The 23,939-nt window shown below is 52.2% G+C and overlaps 1 protein-coding gene across 4 annotated transcripts in view; it reads left to right on the top strand.

Moving 5' to 3' along the window:
- Positions 1-23,939, top strand: part of DDR2 (discoidin domain receptor tyrosine kinase 2) — a 153,025-nt gene that overhangs the window by 80,964 nt on the left and 48,122 nt on the right. For all 4 annotated transcript variants that reach the window (XM_050963124.1, XM_050963126.1, XM_050963125.1 and 1 more), the window contains 4 exons: positions 15,987-16,089; positions 18,767-18,998; positions 19,807-19,954; positions 22,512-22,617. In XM_050963124.1, the coding sequence (XP_050819081.1) occupies positions 15,987-16,089; positions 18,767-18,998; positions 19,807-19,954; positions 22,512-22,617 (589 nt within the window). The remainder of the gene's footprint in view (positions 1-15,986; positions 16,090-18,766; positions 18,999-19,806; positions 19,955-22,511; positions 22,618-23,939) is intronic.

Below are 23,939 nucleotides of genomic sequence, written 5' to 3'. Positions count from 1 at the left end.
GTCGCATCTGTAAAGCCTTTAAGCCTCGAACAAAGAAAGAGAGAGATCAAAGACTGCGGACTCTCTTGATGGAAGCGGCACTGAATCCGGTACCGTTAGCGCAGCCGGCCACCTCTACACTGGCACCGGACCGCGCCGGCACCGGAAAGACGCCCCGGCACCGCCCATCCCCGGCACTGGGATCTGACCAAAGACCCTCGACGTCTGCGACACCATCTCGGCAGGCTCAAGTGGAGCGCTCGGCACCTGCCTCTGCCGCGGCACCGTCTGCAGGGTTGCCGTCGACTCCGGGCCCGGAAGGTCCGTCGAGTCCGGCCCCTCCGAGCTCCCCCTTAAGATCTGGGGTCAAGCCATTAGTCCCGTCCAGGCCGGAGACCTTCGCCTCAGCGCGGGACTTGATAGCTCTGACGGAGCCATACCAGCCTCAACCCTCGGTACCCCCAGTGCGGGTCATCTCCAGAGGCAAACCGACATTGAGAGCGTCGTCTCTGGAATCCAGGCATCGATCGCCTTCGAGGCCCCGACGACGTGGACGCTCGCGCTCTTGGCACCGCTCGCAGTCCCAGCACCGCTCTCCTAGGTGACACCACTCGCACTCGCGGCGCAGGTGGATGTCGGTACGGTCCCGGTCTGGCTCGTCTCTATACCGGCACCGGGTCTCTAGGAGCCGTTCGCGTCGGCGATCAACTCCTCAGTTGACCTCCCGGCACCGAGCTGGTGGCAGGTCCCGGTCGACCTCCCGGCACCGCGTCGGTGGTAGGTCCCGGTCCCCAGCACCATCCCGGCACCGCATCAGACAAAGATCGCGGTCCTGATCCCGGCACCGAGCTGGAGGCAGGTCCCGGTCTGGATCCCGGCACCGAGTACCAGACCGATCCCGGTCCTGGCACCGGTATGGCTCCCGGTACCGATCCTCGGCACCGAGAGGATCGTCGGTGTCGGGACTGAGAGAGGCCTATCAGCCAAGTTCGGCACCTCCATGGCCTTCGAGACAGCCATCGGTCTCCTCTCAGGCGGACAGCGTTTATATGCTGGGCCCGGACAGACACGCGACCCTCTTCCAGGACCCTCCGCCTCAAGACCAAGGGCCACAGCAGTGGGGGTTTTGGACTCCCTGGGCGTACCATCAAGCCCAGGGTCCGCAGCATACTTCTCCCCAGTCTGCGGCGGACCGACGACCACCAGAGTCGACGCTGTCTCACCCCCCTCCCTCTCCGGAAGGCGAGGACAGGTCCAGCCACCAGGACCCAGAGCTCCCTCCGCAGCCGGAGGGCTGGGTCCAGACAGAACCCCCTGTGGATGCTCTGCTTCCAGGGGTCTCCTCGTCATCTTCCCCTGACGAGGCAGTGGCAGGCACCTCATCCTCCAGCCCTCCCCCTCTTGACCTCAGGGCGCATCAGGACCTCCTCAGGCGCATGGCGCAAAACTTAAATTTACAAGCAGAGGAGGTCGCTGAGATCGAGGATCCGGTGGTCAGCATCCTATCTGCAGATGCTCCCACCAGGGTTGCCCTGCCTTTCATTAGGACCATTCAGGCCAACGCCACCACTATCTGGCAGTCACCGGCCTCCATTTCTCCTATCGCGTGAGGCGTGGAGAGGAAGTACATGGCCCCCTCTAAGGGATATGAATTTCTGCACGTCCACCCGACACCGTGCTCCCTCGTGGTGCATTCGGTGAACGAAAGAGCGCGCCATGGACAAGAGGCCCCAGCGCCCAAATCTAAGGAGGCGAGGCGGATGGACCTCCTAGGCCGTAAAGTCTATTCGGCGGGGGCACTACAGCTCAGGGTCTCCAATCAGCAGGCCCTCCTTAGCCGCTACTCGTTTAACTCCTGGGTAGCGGCGGACAAGTTTAAGGAGCTGTTGCCGCAGGAGGCACGTCAAGAATTTGTGGTGATTCTTGACGAGGGCAAAAAGGTTGCAAGGACCTCGCTGCAGGCCTCGTTGGACGCTGCAGACTCGGCCGCTCGGACCCTTGCCTCAGGGCTTACGATGCGCCGCATATCCTGGCTTCAGGTCTCTGGCCTTCCACCGGAGCTCCAGTATACCATCCAGGACCTCCCCTTCGAAGGCCAGGGCCTGTTTTCAGACAAGACAGACCCCAGGCTAAAGAGCCTTAAAGACAATTGCATCATCATGCGCTCTTTGGGGATGCATGCGCCTGTGACGCAGCGCAGATCCTTCCGACCGCAGAACCAGCAGCAACAACGCCGGCCGTATCCCCAGTTCCGCCCACGACAGGACCTTAATAGGCGCCGGGGCAGGAACAGTAGGCGCAGACAGTCAGGTGGCCAAGGGGGGCAGAACCAAGGCTCCTCCAAGGCCCCACCCTGACCCAAGCCTTCATTTTGAAGGTGCGCCCAAGGGCGCAGTACCAGTTTCCCCTTCGGATCCTTCCCCACAGTTTTCCAACCGTCTTTCGTTTTTCCTCCAGGCGTGGACCCGAATAACATCAGACCGCTGGGTCTTACGCACTGTACAGGCCGGTTACCGCCTGCAGTTTTCATCGCCCCCCCCCCCCCTCACTCCCCACCCTCGTCCCTCTTGAGGGACCCCTCTCATGAGCAATTCCTCCATCAGGAGGTACAGACATTCCTCGACAAGGGAGCCATAGAGGAGGTTCCAGAGAGCGAGAAGGGCAAGGGGTTTTATTCCCGATACTTCCTGATCCCCAAGGCCAAGGGAGGCCTCAGGCCTATCCTCGACCTGCGAGAACTCAACAAGCATATGGTGAAGTTGAAGTTCCGCATGGTATCCCTGGGGACCATCATCCCATCGCTGGATCCTGGGGACTGGTATGCCGCCCTCGACATGCAGGACGCTTACTTTCATATCGCCATATTTCCACAGCACAGGCGTTTCCTTCACTTCATGGTCGACCGCAAGCATTATCAATTTGCGGTCCTCCGATTTGGCCTTTATACGGCCCCGAGGGTATTCACGAAATGCATGGCAGTCGTCGTCGCACATCTTCGGCACAGCCACATTCACGTGTTCCCCTACCTCGACGACTGGTTGGTCCGAGGCACATCAGAGCTGCAGGTTCGCGACCACGTCCGCAGGATCAGCAACTTCTTTGCTTCCCTAGACCTCATTGTCAACGTGGACAAGTCCACTCGGCTCCCCACGCAGAGGATAGAGTTCATAGGGGCCGTTCTGGATTCCAACTTGGCCAGGGCCTTGCTACCATTGCCCAGGTTCCAGTCGCTATTGACCATCATTCTGCGCTTGCAGGCGGCCCCCCTGACCTCCATAAGAACATGTCTGACCCTCCTGGGCCATATGGCGGCCTGTACGTTCGTGACAGCGTATGCTCAACTCCGCATGAGGCCTCTCCAATCTTGGCTCATCGCGCAGTACCGGCCGGCCAGACATTCGTTAGACACAGTTGTCACCATCCCCCAGGGGATACTGGACCCTCTCCGATGGTGGCTAGACCAATCAGTCGTGTGTGCAGGGCTCCCGTTCCATCCGCCCCAACCCTCGGCATCCCTGACGACGGACACCTCAGATCTGGGCTGGGGGGCGCACAGCGGAACCCTGAGGACTCGGGGCCTGTGGTCCCCCCAGGAACTGGACCTCCACATCAACATACGGGAGTTGAGAGCAGTCCGTCTTGCTTGTCAAGCGTTCGGCCGTCACCTTCAAGGTCGCTGTGTCGCGGTGTTCACCGACATGACGACCATGTACTATATCAACAAGCAGGGCCGCACCAGATCCTCTCCCCTATGTCAGGAGGCGACGCAGCTCTGGGAATTTTGTATAGCCCATGCCATTCACCTCACGGCCTCCTACCTACCTGGAGTACGAAACACACTGGCAGATCGCCTGAGCAGATCCTTCCGCTCACACGAGTGGTCCCTTCGCCCGGACGTCGCCCTCTCACTCTTCCAGAGGTGGAGTCGTCCCCGGATGGACCTCTTCGCGTCCAGGGAGAACAGGAAATGCCAGGCATTCTGCTCCTTTCAGGGTCGGGAGCCTGGGTCATTAGCGGACGCCTTCCTTATCCCATGGGCAACCTATCTGTTTTATGTGTTCCCTCCGTTTCCGTTGGTCCACAAGGTCCTCCTCAAGGTGCGCAGGGACAGGGCTCGCATGATTCTGATAGCCCTGGCATGGCCCAGGCAACATTGGTACCCCATGTTGCTGGACCTCTCAATAACCAACCCAGTTCCCCTGTCCCTTCACCTGGATCTGATCACCCAGGACCACGGCAGGCTCTGTCACCCGGATCTTCGGTCTCTGCATCTTACGGCGTGGCTCCTGCGTGGCTGACCAGCTCCGAGTTATGCTGCTCTATCCCGGTTCAGGAGGTTCTCCTGGGCAGTAGGAAGCCTTCCACTAGAGCTACGTATTCAGCCAAGTGGAAGTGTTTTTCCTGCTGGTGCTCGGAGAAGGGTTTTCTCCCTATGGAGGTTTCCATCGCCAATATTCTGAACTACATCTGGTCCCTCAAGGTCCAGGGTCTGGCGATATCGTCCCTTCGGGTTCACCTAGCGGCCATCTCCACCTTTCATCCGGGAGGAGATGGCCATTCGGTCTTCTCCCACCCTATGGTGTCAAGATTCCTGAAGGGGCTGGAACGTCTCTACCTACAGGTCCGTCCCCCTGCCCCTTCATGGGATCTCAACCTCATTCTGGCTCGGCTCATGGGCCCTCCATTTGAACCGATAGCGACTTGCTCCCTGCTCTACCTCTCCTGGAAGACAGCCTTTCTAGTGGCCATCACCTCAGCTAGACGGGTGTCGGAGCTCCGGGCTCTCACGGTAGACCCCCCGTATACGGTCTTCCATAAGGACAAAGTGCAGCTGAGACCGCACCCTGCCTTTCTCCCTAAGGTGGTCTCAGCCTTTCACATTAACCAGGAGATCTTCCTTCCCGTATTTTTCCTGAAGCCCCATTCGTCCCGTAGGGAGCAACAACTCCACTCGCTGGATGTCCGTCGGGCACTAGCGTTTTATGTGGAGAGGACCAAACCATTCCGCAAGTCCCCCCAACTCTTCGTGGCGATAGCGGACCGTGTCAAGGGCCTTCCTATTTCCTCGCAGAGGATATCCTTGTGGGTAACGTCCTGTATCAGGACCTGTTATGACTTGGCCCACATCCCTATGGGCCGTGTGACTGCACACTCTACCAGGGCACAGGTATCATCACTGGCTTTCCTTGCCCGAGTGCCGATCCAAGAGATCTGTAGGGCGGCGCCCTGGTCATCGGTCCACACTTTCGCTTCCCATTACGCCCTGGTCCAGCAGTCTAGAAATGACGCGGCCTTCGGCTCAGCAGTGCTCCATGCCGCGACTTCTCACTCCGACCCCACCGCCTAGGTAAGGCTTGGGATTCACCTAACTGGAATGGATATGAGCAATCACTCGAAGAAGAAAAGATGGTTACTCACCTTTGTAACTGTTGTTCTTCGAGATGTGTTGCTCATATCCATTCCACACCCGCCCTCCTTCCCCACTGTCGGAGTAGCCGGCAAGAAGGAACTGAGGAGCGGGCGGGCCGGCAGGGGTATATACTGGAGTTGCTAGGGTAAAAAGTTTCCGGCAAACGTGCACGCGCAGCGCGCACACCTAACTGGAATGGATATGAGCAACACATCTCGAAGAACAACAGTTACAAAGGTGAGTAACCGTCTTTTTTAAAGGAAAAATCCCCTTGTTTGACAGTCTCTTTAGATGGTGTTAAAATGATGATGTTTGTTCTTTCTAGGAAAAGGGAAGAAGTTAGTTGGAATGGGCTCAAACTATTGTTAAAGTCAGATCCATTTTGTAGAAGACAAAATGAAACAAACACACACAGAAGGGGAGAGAAAAGAGCAGCAAAGATAGAAAATGCAGCTTCTGGTGCTGACTCTTACTTGCAGCCTCACTGCTGGAAAAACACAGACCCATCATATGGACTTATCAGCCACTCCAAGACTTGGCAAACTTATACCAGCGTTGTGCTGTTCAGGACTATGCTTTTAGTTGCCTCTTTCCGGTCACAGACTCACAGCAGCATTGCAAAGGTCCATCTAGCCCAGTATCCTGTCTTTTGACAGTGGCCAATGCCAGGTGCCCCAGAGGCAATGAACAGAACAGGTAATCATCGAGTGATCCGTCCCCTGTCGCTCATTCCCAGCTTCTGGCAGTCTTGGCCGGCCAAGCCAGACTCTTATTAGGCAGAAGGCAAAAGGAGAGAGATAGGAAAGAGAAGAAATAAAGTAGGGAAGGAAAAGGGCACAAAGGAGCAGGGAGGAGCGAAAGTCTGGTGGTTGGGATTCAGCTGGAGCTGGTAGGGGTGGTGATGTCATCTGGGTCCCTTTCTCTGTCCCGGTCCAGTCAGGACACCTGTCTGGATCAGGATGATAAAGGTCTGGGGCCCAGGAGATGGTGGGGGTGGCAGCCATGATGGTGAAACTCGTTCCAGTAGCCAGTTTGTCTCCCCAAAGTCTCTTTGTAAGGACCCCAAAGGCAGTGGTGGGTGGAACAGCCCATCCCCTCATTATTTCAGCCACCAATTAGGCCTAATATTCAACACACCAACTTTGGTTAGTTAATTTCCAGCACCACATTTTTCTTGTTTACCAGGCATGATCTTAACACAGTCCTTGAGCTGGGCTACGAGGCCTTTCTGTTTGGACTCAGTCATGCTCTCTCCCTTTCATGCCCTTTCTATCAACATTTGTTGCTCTAGTTCAGGGGTAGGCAACCTATGGCACGTGTCATGCTGGCTGATTTTCAGTGACACTCACACTGCCTGGGTCCTGGCCACCAGTCCAGGAGGCTCTGCATTTTAATTTAATTTTAAATGAAACTTCTTAAACATTTAAAAAACTTTATTTACTTTACATACAACAATAGTTTAGTTATATATTATAGACTTATAGAAAGAGGCCTTCTAAAAATGTTAAAATGTATTACTGGCACAAAAAAACTTAAATTAAAGTGAATAAATGAAGACTTGGCATACAACTTCTGAAAGGTTGCCGACCCCTGTTCTAGTTCATAAGCTATCACAATAACCTTACACTCACTCTAGGGTTGCCAGCTTTGATTGGTCTTATTCCTGGACGTTTCATTGTATGACTTAATCTTCAATTAAAGATTAATTTTTAATTCCTGGAGACTCCAGGACAATCCTGGCGGGTTGGCAACTGTAACTCACTCTCTACTGGTGAGGGAAATGTGTAGGCCCAATTACCACAACAGCCCTCTTCTCAAAAGGGGAAACCAGAAGTTTGACTGCATAAAGAATGGGAGGGATAATGATACAGAAAATACTCTAAGGCTTTGATATTGCTCAGTGGTGCAGCTTCCTCTAGATAATGTGTGCAGTACTGGGCACTCTGTCTCCAAAACAGTATAGCGGCATCAGAGGGGACTCTGTGATGGATGAGGAAAATGATTCAGGGCCTGGAAAACTTCTCCTGTGAAGAGAGTTTTAAATGAAAGTGTGTTTCCCTTGGAGAAGAAAGGTAGAAGAGGGGGTATGATAAAAGTATATAAAATAATATCTACTGCGGAAATGGTAAACCAAGTCTTTCCCTTCACCCTGTCTCATGCCACAAGAACAAGGAGCCATTCAGTGAAACAGAAAGGTGCCTGACTGAAACCTGATAAAAGGCACAGTATGCAGTTAGCCTGTGGTGCTATCTGCCATATGATCATTTTGAGACCAAGAGCTTAGCAAGTTCAATAAAAGGATTGGCCACTTAGATGGATAACGAGAACATCAGTTAGAACTGTAACATCAGAATTAGAACTGCTGACCCTCCAAGAGTTTTGAAAGGGATTTAAATCATCATACTATGGGGCTGACTCGAGCCTCTACCTACTGGAGCTCAGAAGGAAGTTTCCTCGCTGATAGGTATCCTATAACTGTCTACTGCAACATTTCTTGCCCCTTGCTCTGATGCACTGGCCACAGTCAAGAGACAGGATCCTGGATGGCACACAATGTTCACCAGTGCCGTATATAAAGGTGTGAAAGGTGACCCTCCCCAGCTGTGCTGTCTAGTGGTTAGGTCGTCCTCCTCCCTGATGATCCCCTTTCTTCTACCACTCCATCCTGTGCGATCTGTCCCTTTGTTTGTGGCTCAGTCCTTTTGAACTGCTCTGCTTCCCCTTTTAAACTCCACCTCCTGTTTGTGCTGGATTTACATATGGGGCTGTATGGGTCCAGAGCTGTTCTCTAACCCTTTGTTCTCCAGTGTGGGGTTTGTACACCCCATCACAAGAGGTAACATCACTTTCCTCCACCTGCTCAGTATTTCTCTAGTTTTCCATCCCAGGACTAAGCTATTACTCTTTGCTGCAGTGTCACACTAGGACTTTATGTTCAGGTGGTATCCACAATGACCTCTATGTCGCTTCCAGAGTCACTACTTTCCAGGATAGAGTCCCCCATACTACAAGTGTGGCCCACATTCTTCGTTCTTAGATGTATGGTGAAAGATCACTGCACCAAGCTTACCTAGTTACCCAGAACACTCTATATCAGTGGCCTCTCCTCTTTGTTACAGGGCTACCCAAAGGATTCAGGGAGCCTGGAGCAAAGCAATTTTGGGGGCCCCTTCCATAAAAAAAAGTTGCAATACTATAGAATACTATATTCTCATGGGAGCTCCTGGGGGGCCTGGGGCAAATTGCCCCACTTTGGGGGTACCTGGGAAAAATAAACATTTAAAAACCTTCTGCATCTCAGCACAAACGCAGTTTTGGGAAAACTTCTTTTCAAGTCACCTTTACAAGGTATCACTGGTTCTCCGCATCAGCTAGTGCTAAAAGGCACTAAAGCTCATTAAAAGAGTTGGACAAATATTTTCTGTCAAAACTTTTTTTAGATCGAAAGCTAGGGTTTTTTAAAAAGGAGAAAAAAAACGTGGACAATGTCTGCTTTCCTTCAAAATTTTTGTTGTGGATTTTTAATTGAAAAGCTGAAATTAGTCTGCCAAAACCTGAACATGGTTTGGGGTTTCAGAAGTGTGTGGCCAAATATTTGCTGCTTGCTGTGTTTGATTGTTTAAAGAAACAATAAAAAAATTCTGCGTAAAAAAAAATCCAAAACTTTTGAACCATCTCAGCTTGTGACCAAATACCTGAGCCCATCCAATCAGAGATTTTTCCAGGTTTCTGATACTCTGACGACTTCCTTGACTTATATCTGTCTCCATACGTTTGGGTTCATTTAGGTTAGAATGGCCATACTGGGTCAGACCAAAGGTCCATCCAGCCTAGTATCCTGTCATAGAATGTCAGGGTTGGAAGGGACCTCAGGAGTCATCTAGTCCAACCCCCTGCTCAAAGCAGGACTAATCCCCAGACAGATTTTTACCCCAGTTTCCTAAATGGCCCCCTCAAGGATTAAACTCTCAACACTGGGTTTAGCAGGCCAATGCTCAAACCACTGAGCTATCCCTCCCTCCTGGTCTTCTGACAGTGACTTGTTTAGCCTAGCCAAAAGAAGGCTCAGGGGGGATATGATTGCTCTTTATAAATATATCAGAGGGATTAATATTAGGGAGGGAGAAGAATTATTTAAGCTTAGTACCAACGTAAACGCAAGAACAAATGGGTATAAACTGGACACTAGGAAGTTTAGACTTGAAATTAGACGAAAGTTTCTAACCATTAGAAGAGTGAAGTTCTGGAACAGCCTTCCAAGGGGACTAGTGGGGGCAAAAGACATATCTGGCTTTAAGACTAAACTTGATAAGTTTATGGAAGGGATGATATGATGGGATAGCTTAATTTTGGCAATTGATCTTTGATTATCAGCAGATAAGTATGCCCAGTGGTCTGTGATGGGATATTGGATGGGATGGGATCTGAGTTACTGCAGAGAATTCTTTCCTGAGTGCTGTCTGGTGAGTCTTGCCCACATGCTCAGGGTGTAGCTGATCGCCATATTTGGGGTCGGGAAGGAATTTTCCTCTGGGGCAGATTGACAGAGGCCCTAGAGGTTTTCGCCTTCCTCTGCAGCGTGGGGCATGGGTCACTTGGTGGAGGATTCTCTGCAGCTTGAGGTTTTCAAACCACAATTTGAAGACTTCAATAACTCGGACATAGATTAGGGGTTTGTTATAGAAGTGGATGGGTAGAGTTCTGTGGCCTGCTTTGTGCAGGAGGTCAGACTAGATGATCATATTGTTCCCTTCTGACCCTAAAGTCTATGAGTCTATGAGACTGTCCCCAGGACTCTCTGCCCCTCATCCAACCCCCCATGGCTCTGACCCCCTTACTATGCTGCTTACCCCCACCTTCCCCTTCTCCCGGAGCCTCAGCACACCGTGTCCAGGAGCGACCCTGGACGGTGCTGCAGTGGCGTGGCTCCATGGGACCTGTGCTCCTGCTGCTCGGTCGCAGCTCACAGCCCTGCCCTCTTACCACATGGCTCTGAGCAGGAGGAGCTCAGGCCCCACTGGAGCCACGCCACTTTAGCTCTGCCCAGGGTCGCTCCTGGACGCGGCGCGCTGAGGCGCCGAGGGATGGGGGAAGGTGAAGGCGGAGGTAGGGGGGGAGCCTCAGAGATTCTTGTGGGGGCCCCTGAGGGGCCCAGGGCCTGGGGCAAATTGTCACACTTGCCCCCCCCACACCCCCTGGGTGGCCCTGCTTTGTTATAGGCTACAACACTAGACTTTGCATCATTGGTAAACTTTATCAGCAGTCATTTTATATTTTCTTCAAAATTATCGATAAAAGAATAGATAGCATTAGGCTGAGAATGTTATGGTGTGATTGGAATAACAGAGACTTGGTGGGATAACTCACATGACTGGAGTACTGTCATGGATGGATATAAACTGTTCAAGAAGGATAGGCAGGGCAGAAAAGGTGGGGGAGTTGCATTGTATGTAAGAGAGCAGTATGACTGCTCAGAGCTCTGGTGTGAAACTGCAGAAAAACCTGAGAGTCTCTGGATTAAGTTTAGAAGTGTGAGCAACAAGGGTGATGTGGTGGTGGGAGTCTGCTATAGACCACCACACCAGGGGGATGAGCTGAACGAGGCTTTCTTCCACCAACTAACTGAAGTTTCTAGATTGCAGGCTCTAGTTCTCATGGGACCCTGATATATGATGGGAGAGCAATACAGTGGTGCACAGACAATCCAGGAAGTTTTTTGGAAAATGTAGGGGACGATTTCCTGGTGCAAGTGCTGGAGGAACCAACTAGGGGCCGAGCTCTTCTTGACCTGCTGCTCACACACCGGGAAGAATTAGTCGGGGAAGCAAAAGTGGATGGGAACCTGGGAGACAGTGACCATGAGATGGTTGAGTTCAGGATCCGACAAAAGGAAGAAAGAAGAGCAGCAGAATACGGACCCTGAACTTCAGAAACGCAGACTTTGACTCCCTCAGGGAACTGATGGGCAGGATCCCCTGGGAGAGTAACATGAGGGGCAAAGGAATCCAGGAGAGCTGGCTGTATTTTAAATAATTATTATTGAGGTTGCAGGAACAAACCATCCCAATGTGTAGAAAGAATAGTAAATATGACAGAGACCAGCTTGACTTAACAGTGAAATTCTTGCTGATCTTAAACACAAAAAAGAAGCTTACAAGAAGTGGAAGACTGGACAAATGACCAGGGAGGAGTATAAAAAATATTGCTCAGGCATGCAGGAGTGAAATCAGGAAGGCCAAATCACACTTGCAGTTGCAGCTAGCAAGAGATGTTAAGAGTAACAAGAAGGGTTTCTTCAGGTATGTTAGCAACAAGAAGGTGGTCAAGGAAAGTGTGGGCCCCTTACTGAATGAGGGAGGCAACCTAGTGACAGAGGATGTGGAAAAAGCTAATGTACTCAATGCTTTTTTTGCCTCTGTCTTCACGAACAAGGTCAGCTCCCAAACTGCTACACTGGGCAGCACAGTATGGGGAGAAAGTGACCAGCCCTCTGGGGAGAAAGAAGTGGTTTGGAACTATTTAGAAAAGCTGGATGAGCACAAATCCATGGGGCCAGATGTGCTGCATCCGAGGGTGCTAAAGGAGTTGGCGGATGTGATTGCAGAGCCATTGGCCATTATCTTTGAAAACTCATGGCGATCGGAGGAGGTCCTGGATGACTGGAAAAAGCTAATGTAGTGCCCATCTTTAAAAAAAGGGAAGGAGGAGGATCCAGGGAACTACAGGCCAGTCAGCCTCAGCTCAGTCCCTGGAAAAATCATGGAGCAGAGCCTCAAGGAATCAATTCTGAATCACTTAGAGGAGAGGAAAGTGTTCAGGAACAGTCAGCATGGATTCACCAGGGGCAAATCATGCTTGATTAACCTAATTGCCTTCTATGATGAGATAACTGGCTCTGTGGATGAGGGGAAAGCAGTGGACGTGTTATTCCTTGACTTTAGAAAAGCTTTTGATATGGTCTCCCACAGTATTGTTGCCAGCAAGTTAAAGAAGTATGGACTGGATGAATGGACTACAAGGTGGATGGACTATATTTGAAGAAAGCTGGCAAGGTCTTCGGGCTCAATGGGTAGTGATCAATGGCTCTGTGTCTAGTTGGCAGCTGATATTAAGCGGAGTGCCCCAAGGTTCGGTCCTGGGGCCTGTTTTGTTCAATAACTTTATTTGGAGGATGGTGTGGACTGTACTCTCAGCAAGTTTGTAGATGACACTAAACTGGGAGGAGTGGTAAATATGCTGGAGGGAAGGGATAGGATACCGAGGAACCTAGGCAAATTAGAGGATTGGGCCAAAAGAAACTTGATGAGGTTCAACAAGGACAAGTGCAGAGTCCTGCACTTAGGAAAGAAGAATCCCATTCACTGCTACAGACTAGGGACCAAATGGCTAGGCAGCAATTCTGCAGAAAAGGACCTAGGAGTTACAGTGAACGAAAAGCCGGATATGAGTCGACAGTGTGCCCTTGTTGCCAAGAAGGCTAATGGCATTTTGGGCTGTATAAGTAGGGGCACTGCCAGCAGATCGAGGGACATAATCATTCCCCTCTATTCGGCATTGGTGAGGCCTCATCTGGAGTACTGTGTCCAGTTTTGGGCCCCACACTAGAAGATGGATGTGGAAAAATTGGAAAGAGTCCAGCGGAGGGCAACAAAAATGATTAGGGGACTGGAGCAAATGACTTCTGAGGAGAGGCTGAGGGAACTGGGATTGTTTAGTCTGCAGAGAGGCTGAGGGAACTGGGATTGTTTAGTCTGCAGAGAGGCTGAGGGAACTGGGATTGTTTAGTCTGCAGAAGAGAAGAGTGAGGGAGGATTTGATAACTGCTTTCAACTACTTGTAAAGGGGGTTCCAAAGAGGATTAATCTAGACTGTTCTCAGTGGTAGCAGTTGACAGAACAAGGAGTAATGGTCTCAAGTTGCAGTGAGGGAGGTTTAGGTTGGATATTAGGAAAAACTTTCTCACTAGGAGGGTGGTGAAGCCTGGAATGGGTTACGTAGGGAATTGGTGGAATCTCCTTCCTTAGAGGTTTTTAAGGTCAGGCTTGACAAAGTCCTGGCTGGTATGATTTAGTTGGGAATTAGTCCTCCTTTGAGCAGGGAGTTGGACTAGATGACCTCCTGAGGTCCCTTCCAACCCTGATATTCTATGATTCTAAGAGAACTGATCCCTGCAAGAGCCTACTAGAAAGAATCCCATTCGATTCTAATTCTCCATTAACAACTGTATTATGAGATCTATCAGTGAGCCAGTTTTGAAGCCATTAACATGGACCATACTGATATTTGTATAATGCCACCTAGTTTCCTTTATCAACCAGATTTGTAATTTGCTCCAGGAATAATATCATGTTTGTTTGACACAACCTGTTTTCCATGAAACCATGTCTCTTGGTATCTATTATATTTCCAGCCTTTAGCTCGTTATTGCTAGAATCCCGTATCAGCCATCTGCAACAGGCATGTTAGCCCATGAAACCAGAAGGCCCATCCCCAGCATGGGTGAGCAGCTGGGTTTGAATGCTGACCAAGTCTCCTCTCACTTAAAGCACAGAGTACTGTGTTCTTGTGAACTATTGTAATCCATACTGTGCTCTGTGGGGCTCTGATCCCCTCTACAGGTGAAGGTTAATGAGTCTGCTACAGCCTTAGCTAACAGACCTGGGCCATTTAGCTCAGGCACTAGAGGCTTCTGCTTTAAGATGTATTGGGCCCAGGTTCAATTCCTGGTGTTAACAATACATCCTGCTAAGCAGGGTGTTGTGTTATCATGGGTTGGTGGTTGTAGGCAGTATGCCCTGACAGTCCTAGGCTGGCTCCCTGAAAGGGGCTAACCCCATGAAGCCCTGTACATGAGCTGACCAGCTATCGACTGTCCATCCACATACATTATTGGAAATGTAGTTTTTGTTTGCAGTCACACGCACCACCTCTGTCTGGTGAGCAAAAGGAGGAGCATCCATGAGCAGCTGGAGCCGGGAGCCACACGCACGGGACTGGCACATCCCATTTTGGCCTGTCGCTGAGATGCCCTTCCATGGGGCTGAGTGAGAGGCTGCAGCTGCCCCCACATGCCTCCTCAGAGCGCTGCATGGACTGACTCTCCAGAGAGAGGGAGCTCTGCCTCCCCTGAGAACAGCAGTCTCTGGCTCTCATCCTCCAGGCAGCTCTGTGTGGCTGGGCCCCTACTGGTCCTGTGGAGGGCTGAGTCAATGCAGGGCAGCTCTTGGAATCAGGATTCACGTGAGGAAGAAGCCAAGACACTCAAATAAGCCTGACCAACTGTGTCCTTAACCACTGAAGTGGGAGAGTCAAATGGCATCTAGGACTCTTTCAATAGAATCCACACACCCCAGTAGGAACATGTGTGCCCACCCCCTCTGATTTCCCTAGGGCTTGGCATCAGTCGCCATCCCCTGTTCAGTGAGCAAGGCTAGAGTGAGCATGAACCTCTCAGTTAGACTATGGTAAGTACAATTTGTTGCTCTTAGTCAAACACTAGGGAGAACAACACTTTGTTATCCCTGCATTCAAGATTTCAAAAATTTTATTAAAGCTAATGTTAAAATGATATAATACACAGGTTAAGGAAAGAATGTCTGTACATCTGGGTATAGTGTTTACATTGTCCAAAAGTACAAAGGTTTCTTTGAAAGTCATAAAATACATAAGCTGCAGTAACCCAGATTAAGGTTAATAAATTCAGTGATACAGTTAGAGTATTAGCATCCAAGTATTCAGGTACATCACTCATAAGAATTGTACAGAGAGTTGGTTGTGGAAAGGAAATATAGGAATGAGTGAAGGTTGTCCCTCAGTAATTGAGAATTTAGGATAGGCTGTCCCTTAGAAAACACAATCCATCAGGGAAGTATTTCAGTTTTTTCCCCGACTTTGCTTCTCATCGGCACTCCAGCTTATCTCTTCTGGTATAGCTGATGTCGGGTGGTGTGTTCTAGATAGACGTCCCTCGAGCACTTGATGGTGTCTAACACCATGTGTTGCCACATCAGCCAAGCATAGCACTGACTGATTCTGCATTCTCGCAACATTTGCGAAAATGTATTGTAACTCAAAACAACAAAATTGATTGGCAAAGTGGGTCTGTCTGCTGAACATTCAGGCAAAGTCGGTGTATCTCAGGGTACGTCTGCACTACGGGATAATTCCAATTTTACATAGGAGAAGGGGTTGCTGGATGTATCAAGAGTGGCTACCTCAGCCAGGCTGTGTGAAGGTCCTAAGGCTGGCATAGCAGGGAGGGTCTGTGGGTCTACACCAGATACTGGACACCAATATTTGTGTGGGGTGCAGAGCCAAAGCCTAGAAGAGCAGGAAGTTCTACTAGAGATCTGCTGATGGGCCTGTTTCTTATACCAAGCCTATCACTGTGGCATCTGTGGTGCACTGGTTTAGCTTTGGGGAGGTCCTAGGACTGAGCTAGCATGGAGTGCGGTGGGGCAGGGCTGGCATGCAGTGGGGGGAGCTTGCCCAGAGCTGCCTGCACCATGCTTGACCTTCTCCTGAGGGCCAGCTCTAAGTTCCTTGGAAGCACTGAGCGTTCTCCACGTTTAGCAGCCAATGGTGTGTCTCGTTTCAGCTGTGTGCCGTTATCCTCTGGGCATGTCAGGCGGCCACATCCCGGACGAAGACATCTCTGCCTCCAGCCAGTGGTCTGAATCCACAGCAGCCAAGTATGGAAGGTGAGGGCAACCGATGCAAGGGAGCCGTGTGCCTTTCACATGGGAGTGATTGGCTGCTTGGTATCACACTCACTCTATGACAGGGGACAGATGTGTCACTGATGTTCTCAATAGCCATAGCAGGATTTCACTGGTGTTCCTTTTCTTTGACTGGCCATTACTGGGTGAGGACCCTGTGCTGGGGCCCAGGGCATATTCCATGCACCTGCAGTCTCACTCTGCCAGTGTCATCCTGTGTGTGCAGCGTACCTCAATGGCTGCCACTCTTCCAGACTCCTCTGCCAGCCGCCACTGCTCCTGTGCCCTGGGCCCAGCACAGGACAAGGCAGGCTCTGCTGCAGCTGTGGGGAGGTGGAGAGCACTTCTCTGAAGCAGGCAGTGGGGCCTTGGTTCCATGGGAGTTGTGGGGCTGGCCCAAGACAGGGTTCCTGGAATGTGTTCCTGGGGGCAATGTTGTGGGACCATGACTAGGTTTGCATGGGGCCAGTCCTTGAAGCAGCTGCCAGGTGCCATGGTAACTGACAGTTTGGTCACGAGCTGAGGCTCCTCTAGTCTCCTGCCAGGTTCCAGAGTGAGGAAGAGTCCAGCCAGTTGCAGAGTGGAGCAGAGCGGAGATGGGAGCATGAGGAAGGTACCAAGTGGACAGTGGGACTGGAGACCTGGGCTCAGACCCAGGGATTTTTGGGGTGAAAGGGACATGCTGTGTGTCAGAAGACAGGGCAGATCTGGGGAAGAGTTTTTTAGTGAAAGAGATGCAGCTATGAGCTTTCTAACCCAGACCTTTCCCCAGGAGACTAGACCTATTGGGGTGTGTGATGCCTGCAGACCCAGGAAGGGCATGTGGCCCTGGAGCTCGGCTGCATGTCAAGGGGCCTCCCTGCAGCCAGCATTAGCCATCACAGTACCCTCAGTGAGTTCCCTCCTTCACTTTGGGTTCAGTTAAGGATGCTGCAAGCATGCATGTGTTTATTTGTGAATGCATGCTGGGAAGGGTCCCTTGTGCTAGGAACGTTACAAACGTTCCCTCAGCTGGAGCAGTGACTCTGAGCCAGCGAGGAGCAATTGCTGACAAGTAATGCTCACCCCGGGTCTCTTCTCTTCCACCCATGTTCATCTTAACTCCTGCAGGCAGGGAAACCCACCCTGAATAGCCCCATTGGCGTCACTTTCTCTGCTGGCCCAGCCCGCTCCCCGGAAGTTGCCTGAGTGTAAGAGGGCAGCTGCAAGAGAGATGCTACACCCAGCATGTGCCCAGCAGAGGTTGCCCCAGGGCTGGAGTTTGACCCTGTGGCTGCCTGTTGCTCTGCACTGGGGAGTTGGTGGCAGGACACTGTCTACAGCATGGGGCTCTCCCTGCTCGTCCTCTCCACCTTCCTGTGCTACTGACCGCTCTTCCTCACCTGGTGCTGAGGAAAAGTCATGCATCATCTCCAGTGATTGGAGGGAGATGTTTTCTCCTGGCCCCTCCCATCTCACCTCTCCATCTGAGGCTCTGCCCTGCCACCTTGGTTACCCAACAGCTTCTCACATGGCAGGCCCTGCACGTTGTGTTTCTGCCTCTAGTGCCAGGCGCCTGACCCAGCTATGAGGGCTCCTGTAGGGCTCGAAGCAGGGGCCAGTTTTGCATACACACCATGCTGCTGTTGAAGGGCCAACCCCATGTCAGAGGCAGTGAGGAACACTCTCCAGGGAACATGCCCATGATGACACCCTCCAGCTCCTGCCATATACTATCCTGGTCCCATCTGCCTGACCCAGTGCAGTCCCACGTGCTTCCTGTCCTCCCGCACTTTGCGTAGCTCGTGCCCAACAGATGCCCACAAGTGATGACTGGTGAGAGCAGGGATTGCAGTTGGGTCCCCTGGTGAGCAAGATCTGGGGGCAGTGGTGCTGTATTCCCCTCCCCTGGGCCCACAGAGCACCAGGGCCCACACTGGCCCTCAAGCCTGATTCTGGTGGGATTTCTGATGGGTCAGATACAGAATCTGCCCCCTGTTGGAGCCAGGATCAAAGCAGAGGAGCACATAATTTGTGAGCGGGAAGGCAAGGAAACACCCCCACAAGACAGCAGGCGAGGAGATGTATGGGTATGGGTCATGCTCAGAAACGGTACCCAGCACCAGCACTCCAGATCCAGTGTGAGCTGCTGGGAGAACACGAGATGGCCCATGGGCGGGAGAAATTCTGATTATGCTGCTCTTTGGCCAGCTCCACCCTGGCCGTGGGACTGTTTTCCCTATGGGGGCCCAAGGCCAAAGCTCAGACCTCAAAGGGGGTGGGGGAACACTCCTCCAGCATTTTATAATGAGAGAACTGAGACCTCAGGGCTTCAGGCCTAAGCTTGGCTGGAGAGCCCTCCCCACTGCAGGGCCCCAAATCTGAATCCACCTCCATATGCCAGCTCCTCGTGGGGGGAAGGACAGGTCCTCCTGGTGCTGCAGGTGAGTTAAGGGTTAGAGGCTGAGGAGCTGGGACTTTCCTGCTCTATTACTGCTGATTAGAAGAGTCTTGGTCAGTGCTAGGCCAGCCCAGGGGCAAGTGGGGTGGGATGTGGCGATGGCAGAGTGGGGTCTGATGCCTGGGGAGCAGGGTGCCATGATAGGCTCTCACAGGAAGTCTATTTGGAAGTGACTCTCCCTGCTCCTCTGCACTCCTATCCCACTCTGCACTGCCCCAGGCTTGACTCAGAAGAGGGTGATGGGGCTTGGTGTCCGGAGATCCCCGTTGAGCCGGATGACCTCAAGGAGTTCCTTCAGATTGACCTGCACGCCCTGCACTTTATCACCCTGGTGGGGACCCAGGGGCGACATGCTGGCGGCCATGGCAACGAGTTTGCACCAATGTACAAGATCAATTACAGCCGGGATGGCACCCGGTGGATTTCCTGGAGGAACCGGCATGGGAAGCAGGTAAGGAGGTGGGGAGGCTAATAAATCTTCCCTGCTAGGATCCCACTGCCCTGGAGATGGGAAGGGGGGCCCTACATGTGGGGTGTGCCACCACGCTCAGACTGGCACCCTAAGTGTTGCTGCACTGGCGTGTACTGCAAATCCATTACCAGGTGGGCCAGGAGTCTCCATAGCTGCCACCTCAAGTTACAGGCATTTGGGGCTGGAGCAGTGCCTGTCCGACGAGCAGAACACTATCCCCTAGGACAGAGAATGCCCTTGCCTGACTAGGGAACTGGCAATGAAGGGTGTCAGCAATCCATTTCTGGGGCAGTTGGGGCTTGGTCACTGGAGTATTGGCAAATGCCAGTGAAGATGCTGATGGTACCTGCCATGCAGTGCCCAGGGAGGTGTGAGTCGAAGTGCAGGCTTTACCCTCCATGCCCATTCTTGCCACTCCATCTCTCCCACCTGCCCCAATTCAATGGAGATGAACATTGGCACTATCCAGGCTGCCACAGTGTAGTGCTGGATGGAAGTTCACTGCAGGGGATACAAGCATATCTACTGTCATACTGTAGGCCCCTAACAGTGGGAAAGCCCCATGCACCGGTGGGATTGTGCCCACCACACAGATGCCGAGACTGATGCAAAAGCAGTGAGCTCCCTGCCCCCAGTGGCAGGGAAGAGCTGTGTGGTGTAGCAGGGTACGGTGGGGTGCAGCAGCTGTGAGCCACACTCAGAGGTCTGTAGGGCGTGTGAGCCGCCCCCGTCTCTCCCAGCTGCACAGCATCAGCACCCTTTGCCAGCTGGTGTCTGTCATCCTCAGGTGCTGGATGGAAACACCAACCCTTATGACATCGTCCTCAAGGACCTGGAGCCTCCCATCATAGCTCGCTTCATACGCTTCATTCCCATCACCGACCACTCCATGAACGTCTGCCTGCGAGTGGAGCTCTATGGCTGCACGTGGCTAGGTGAGCAGGGGCTCTGCAAGGGCACCAGTCACACCCATTTTCAGTGCCATGGATCAGGGGCCTAGATGAGCTGCAGGTACAATGGCTCTTGCTGTGGCAGCGGGACCCTGTGTTGTGTTTGGGGGTCTGACATAACACACCACATGTGTTACCGGAGTGTGAACCAGGGAAATGCATCTCTCTGCGTGGATCTCTAGGCAGTGGGGACTTGCAAAGGGCTGTGGCTGGCAATGGGAATTGGAAGGGGAACACTCACCAGCAGTGCTGCCTCCTGGTCAGGCTAGGGTGTGGCAAGTTGTCTTCCTCCCAGGACTTCCCTTTCTCACAGTAAATCCTCTGTTTGGGGGTCCGTCCTATTAGTGACTCAGCCCTCTGGCTAGGTCACATGTTTGAATCCAATGATGTGGAAGTCTTCAGAAGTCAGCAAGGGCTTCAGGACTTCCCCCATGGGCTGGTTTTTAAGAGTCTGGACCCTTGCACCTTCAGGGTCTCCCAACTAGGTTCCCCACCAAGGGATAGGCTTCTGTCATTGTCCCCTCTTTAGGGGCTGGTAGAGGATTCAGGGCCCAATGGTAGGCAGCTGAGATCGGCATCTTGGAGTGCTATGCAGCTGCCTCCCTGAATCGCTTCCTACCAGTGTCCCCTCTCCCCACAGGGTAAAATAAAGAACCAAACACAAAATTAAAGTCTGTGACCTTCAGAAGTCCCTAGTCCCTCCCTTGCAGGCTTGGGCAGGTCCGTATCCAAGCCTCAGGCTGCAAGTTTTCCTGTGAGGCGCCTTCCTAGGAGCTTGGACCACAGGTCTTCTCCTGTCCACTGCCTGCCCTCTATTCAGCTGCTCTGCTTCCCCTTTTAAGCCCCCAGTCCATCTTCCGCCAGCTCCTTTATCTCTTGTACTCCAGTGTGGGGTTTGTACACCCTGACACAGGCCATAGCTGGCAACAGGATTGTGTGAGGTGCTTTGGCAACAATGGGAGCTTGTGAGGGCTCATGAGTGGAAATGGGGGTTTGCTTGGGGCTGTGTCAGCAATGGGGGGTTGCAAGCAGCCATGCCTCGCAATGCGGAGTTGTGAGAGGACATGGCAGTAATGAAGGTGTGCAAGAGGCCATGTCTGGCAACATGGGTGTGCAATGGTCCATGGCTGGCAATGGGGGGTTGCTAGGAGCCGTTTCAGTAATGTGGGTTTGCAAGAAGCTGTGACTGGCAATGGAGGTTTCTCAGGGGTCAGGGCTGTGTGAGGGGCCATGGTTGGCAATGAATGTGTGCAAGTAGCCATGGCTGTCTCCTGGGGTTTGTGAGGAAAAGTGGCAGCAATGGGGTTGTGCAAAGGGCCGTGGCAACAATAAGCATGTGCAAGGGGATGTGTCTGGCAGTGTGGATTTGTGAGGGACTGTGGGAATAATGCAGGTGTGTGGCTCACAGTGGGGGTGGGAGAGGTGCTCTGGTGGGTAATGGGGTTGGTGAGGATCTGTGGCAGCACTGAGGGTTTGCAATGAGCCATGGCACTAATGGGTCTGAGGGGCCATGGCTTGCAATGTGATTGTGGCAAGAGGGGTTTACAAGGGAATAGGGCAGCAATGGGGTGGGGGCTCATGACTGGAAATGGGGATTTTACTAGGGGATGTGGTGCAGTGGGGGCATGTGAGGGGCCATGTCTAGGAATGGAGGTTTATGAGAGGCCATGACCATAATGGGAGTTTGTGAGAGGCCGTGGCTGGCAGTGGGGGTTTGCGAGGGGCCATGGCTGGCCATGGGGGTTTCTGAGAGGCTGTGGCTGGCAATGGGGTTTGCGAGAGGCCGTGGCTGGCAATGGGGTTTGCAAGGGGCCAGGCCTGGCCATGGAGGTGTGTGAGGGGCCTTGGCTACCAATGGGAATTTGTAAGGCCACATGGCATCAGTGCCCGGGTTTGTGAGCGTCCATGGCTTTCACTGGTGGGCTGCTAGGGGTTGTGGTTGATCGTGGGGATTGGCATGAGGCCAGCTGGCAATGGGGGATTGTGAGAGGCCATGAGAGTGATGGGTGTTTGTGAGGGGTCATGGCTCACAGTGGAGGTTTGTGAGGGGCCATTGGTGGCAGTGAGGAGGTGGCAGCAGTGGAGACTTGATAGAGGATATAGCTGACAGCGGGGCGGGGGAAGGTGACAGGTCATGGCTGGCACTGGGAATGTGGAAAGGTCCACGGCTAGGAATGGGAGTTTGCGAGAGGACATGGCAACAATGGTTGTGTGTGAAGGGACGTGACTGGCAATGGCGGGTTGCATCTTCTTGGCCTACATCCATATCTTTGCTCATATGATAGTTTCACTGCCCTATTTGACAGCCTGGCCAGTTCTTCCTCCAGCCATTTTCCCCCATCTATTTTGCGTGAAATTCATACAGCGAAGCCCAGCTGTTTCTGAGCTCATCCCTGGTCTGTGCTGCAATCAAGAGCCTCTTGGCCTAGGTGGATGTTGCACTGTGCTCTCCTTTTTGTTTATCCGAGAGAGCTGCTACAAACCTGGCTGAGGGGGATGCTTGTTTGGGCCCACACTAATTGCACACTGATTGCTCTGGCAGATGGGCTGGTTTCCTACAATGCTCCTGCTGGACAGCAGTTCGTCCTTCCCAGCGGCACAGTCATTTACCTCAATGATTCTGTGTATGACGGCGCTTTTGGCTACAGGTAAGTTCCCAGAGAGCTCCTTGCCAGGGAAGGTGGGGGAGGGATTTTACGGGCAGGTCAGAGCTTGGTAATGACAAGCTGCCAATGTTCTACCAAGGGCTCCACAAAAATGCTCCCCAGTGCTGTCCTGTGATAAGCTATTTGGTAGAAATGTGGTTCAAAGGTCATCAGTTTGAGCTGTTTGACTCACCAGCTCCTCTGGTTCTGTACATCCCTGAGCACATCATCAGTACTCAACAAACTAACTAACAGCAATTCCACTCCAGCGGGGATTGTGCCCTGCAGGCAGGGGGGCCGTGGATATGCTCATTTGCCCTTTTAAACAAGATCATGTTCTTGCCATAAGCACAGAAGGAAGGAGCCACTTGGCCAACAAAGGCGCAAGTCGCTGCCTCTTGCTGAGAAAATAGCCAATTATTCTGGAGATTATGAATTCAGCCCAGGTCATCATACGTTCTGGGAGGCTGTGGGAAGCCCCTGGAAGGGATGTTGGGGGCTCTTAGAGCCCCCTGTGTGACTGAGGCAGCCCACTGAGATCTCTCTGATGTGGAGTTAATAGTTGTTTCCCACAGTATGGAGTCCCTTAAAGTCAAGCAGCTCCTGTGATTCCTCCTGGGAGTTTACTCCACATACCAAAGGATACTTGTCATCTCCTAGCCCTCATTGGGTCACAAAGTCAGTGTAATACTTGAAATGGGCTCTTTGCGGCCCCAACCAATACTTTGGTGCTCCCTTCTCTAAGGCCAAGACACCAGTGCCATCAACATCCATGCTAATGAGAGCCCACTCCTGCAAACAACAGGGTGTGCAGTCCAGTGCTTAGCAGCAACCCCAATAACGGAACCACCCCAAATCCACTCGCAGTGAGATCTGTGGACCGATTGGGAGAAGCAAGTGCTGAGCACCTGCAAAATCAGGTCCTCTTTATTTAGGGAACTTTAGACTTCCAGGTTTGAACATTTTAGTCTGTCTGTCTCTCCCGCTCTTCTTGCCTCCCTCTGTCCATCCAAGTTCTTTTAATGGCACACAAACGAGCATATGAAGCCAAGTACTCCTAAGCACCTCTGCTAAACTACTGAAGGTTGCCCAGGGCTGCAGAGCCTCTGTGTTATTAAAACGGGCCGCAATGGCTCTCAGGGGACTCACTAAGGAAAGAGAGTTGGTTTAATGATTTTAAGAAGCTATAACGAAAAAAGTCCTTCAGTTTTTTAAAGCATTTATGAAAAATGCCCATCCATTGTACACTCTCCAGTGTTGGTGGGATGGGGGCACAGGTGGGAGGCAGAGAGCAGAAAGATTTTTGTGTGGACTCTAAAAAAGAT

Source organism: Gopherus flavomarginatus, chromosome 7 (assembly GCF_025201925.1).
Source record: "Gopherus flavomarginatus isolate rGopFla2 chromosome 7, rGopFla2.mat.asm, whole genome shotgun sequence".
Taxonomy (NCBI): Eukaryota; Metazoa; Chordata; order Testudines; family Testudinidae; genus Gopherus; species Gopherus flavomarginatus.
This window is presented reverse-complemented; position numbering and strand designations above follow the sequence as displayed.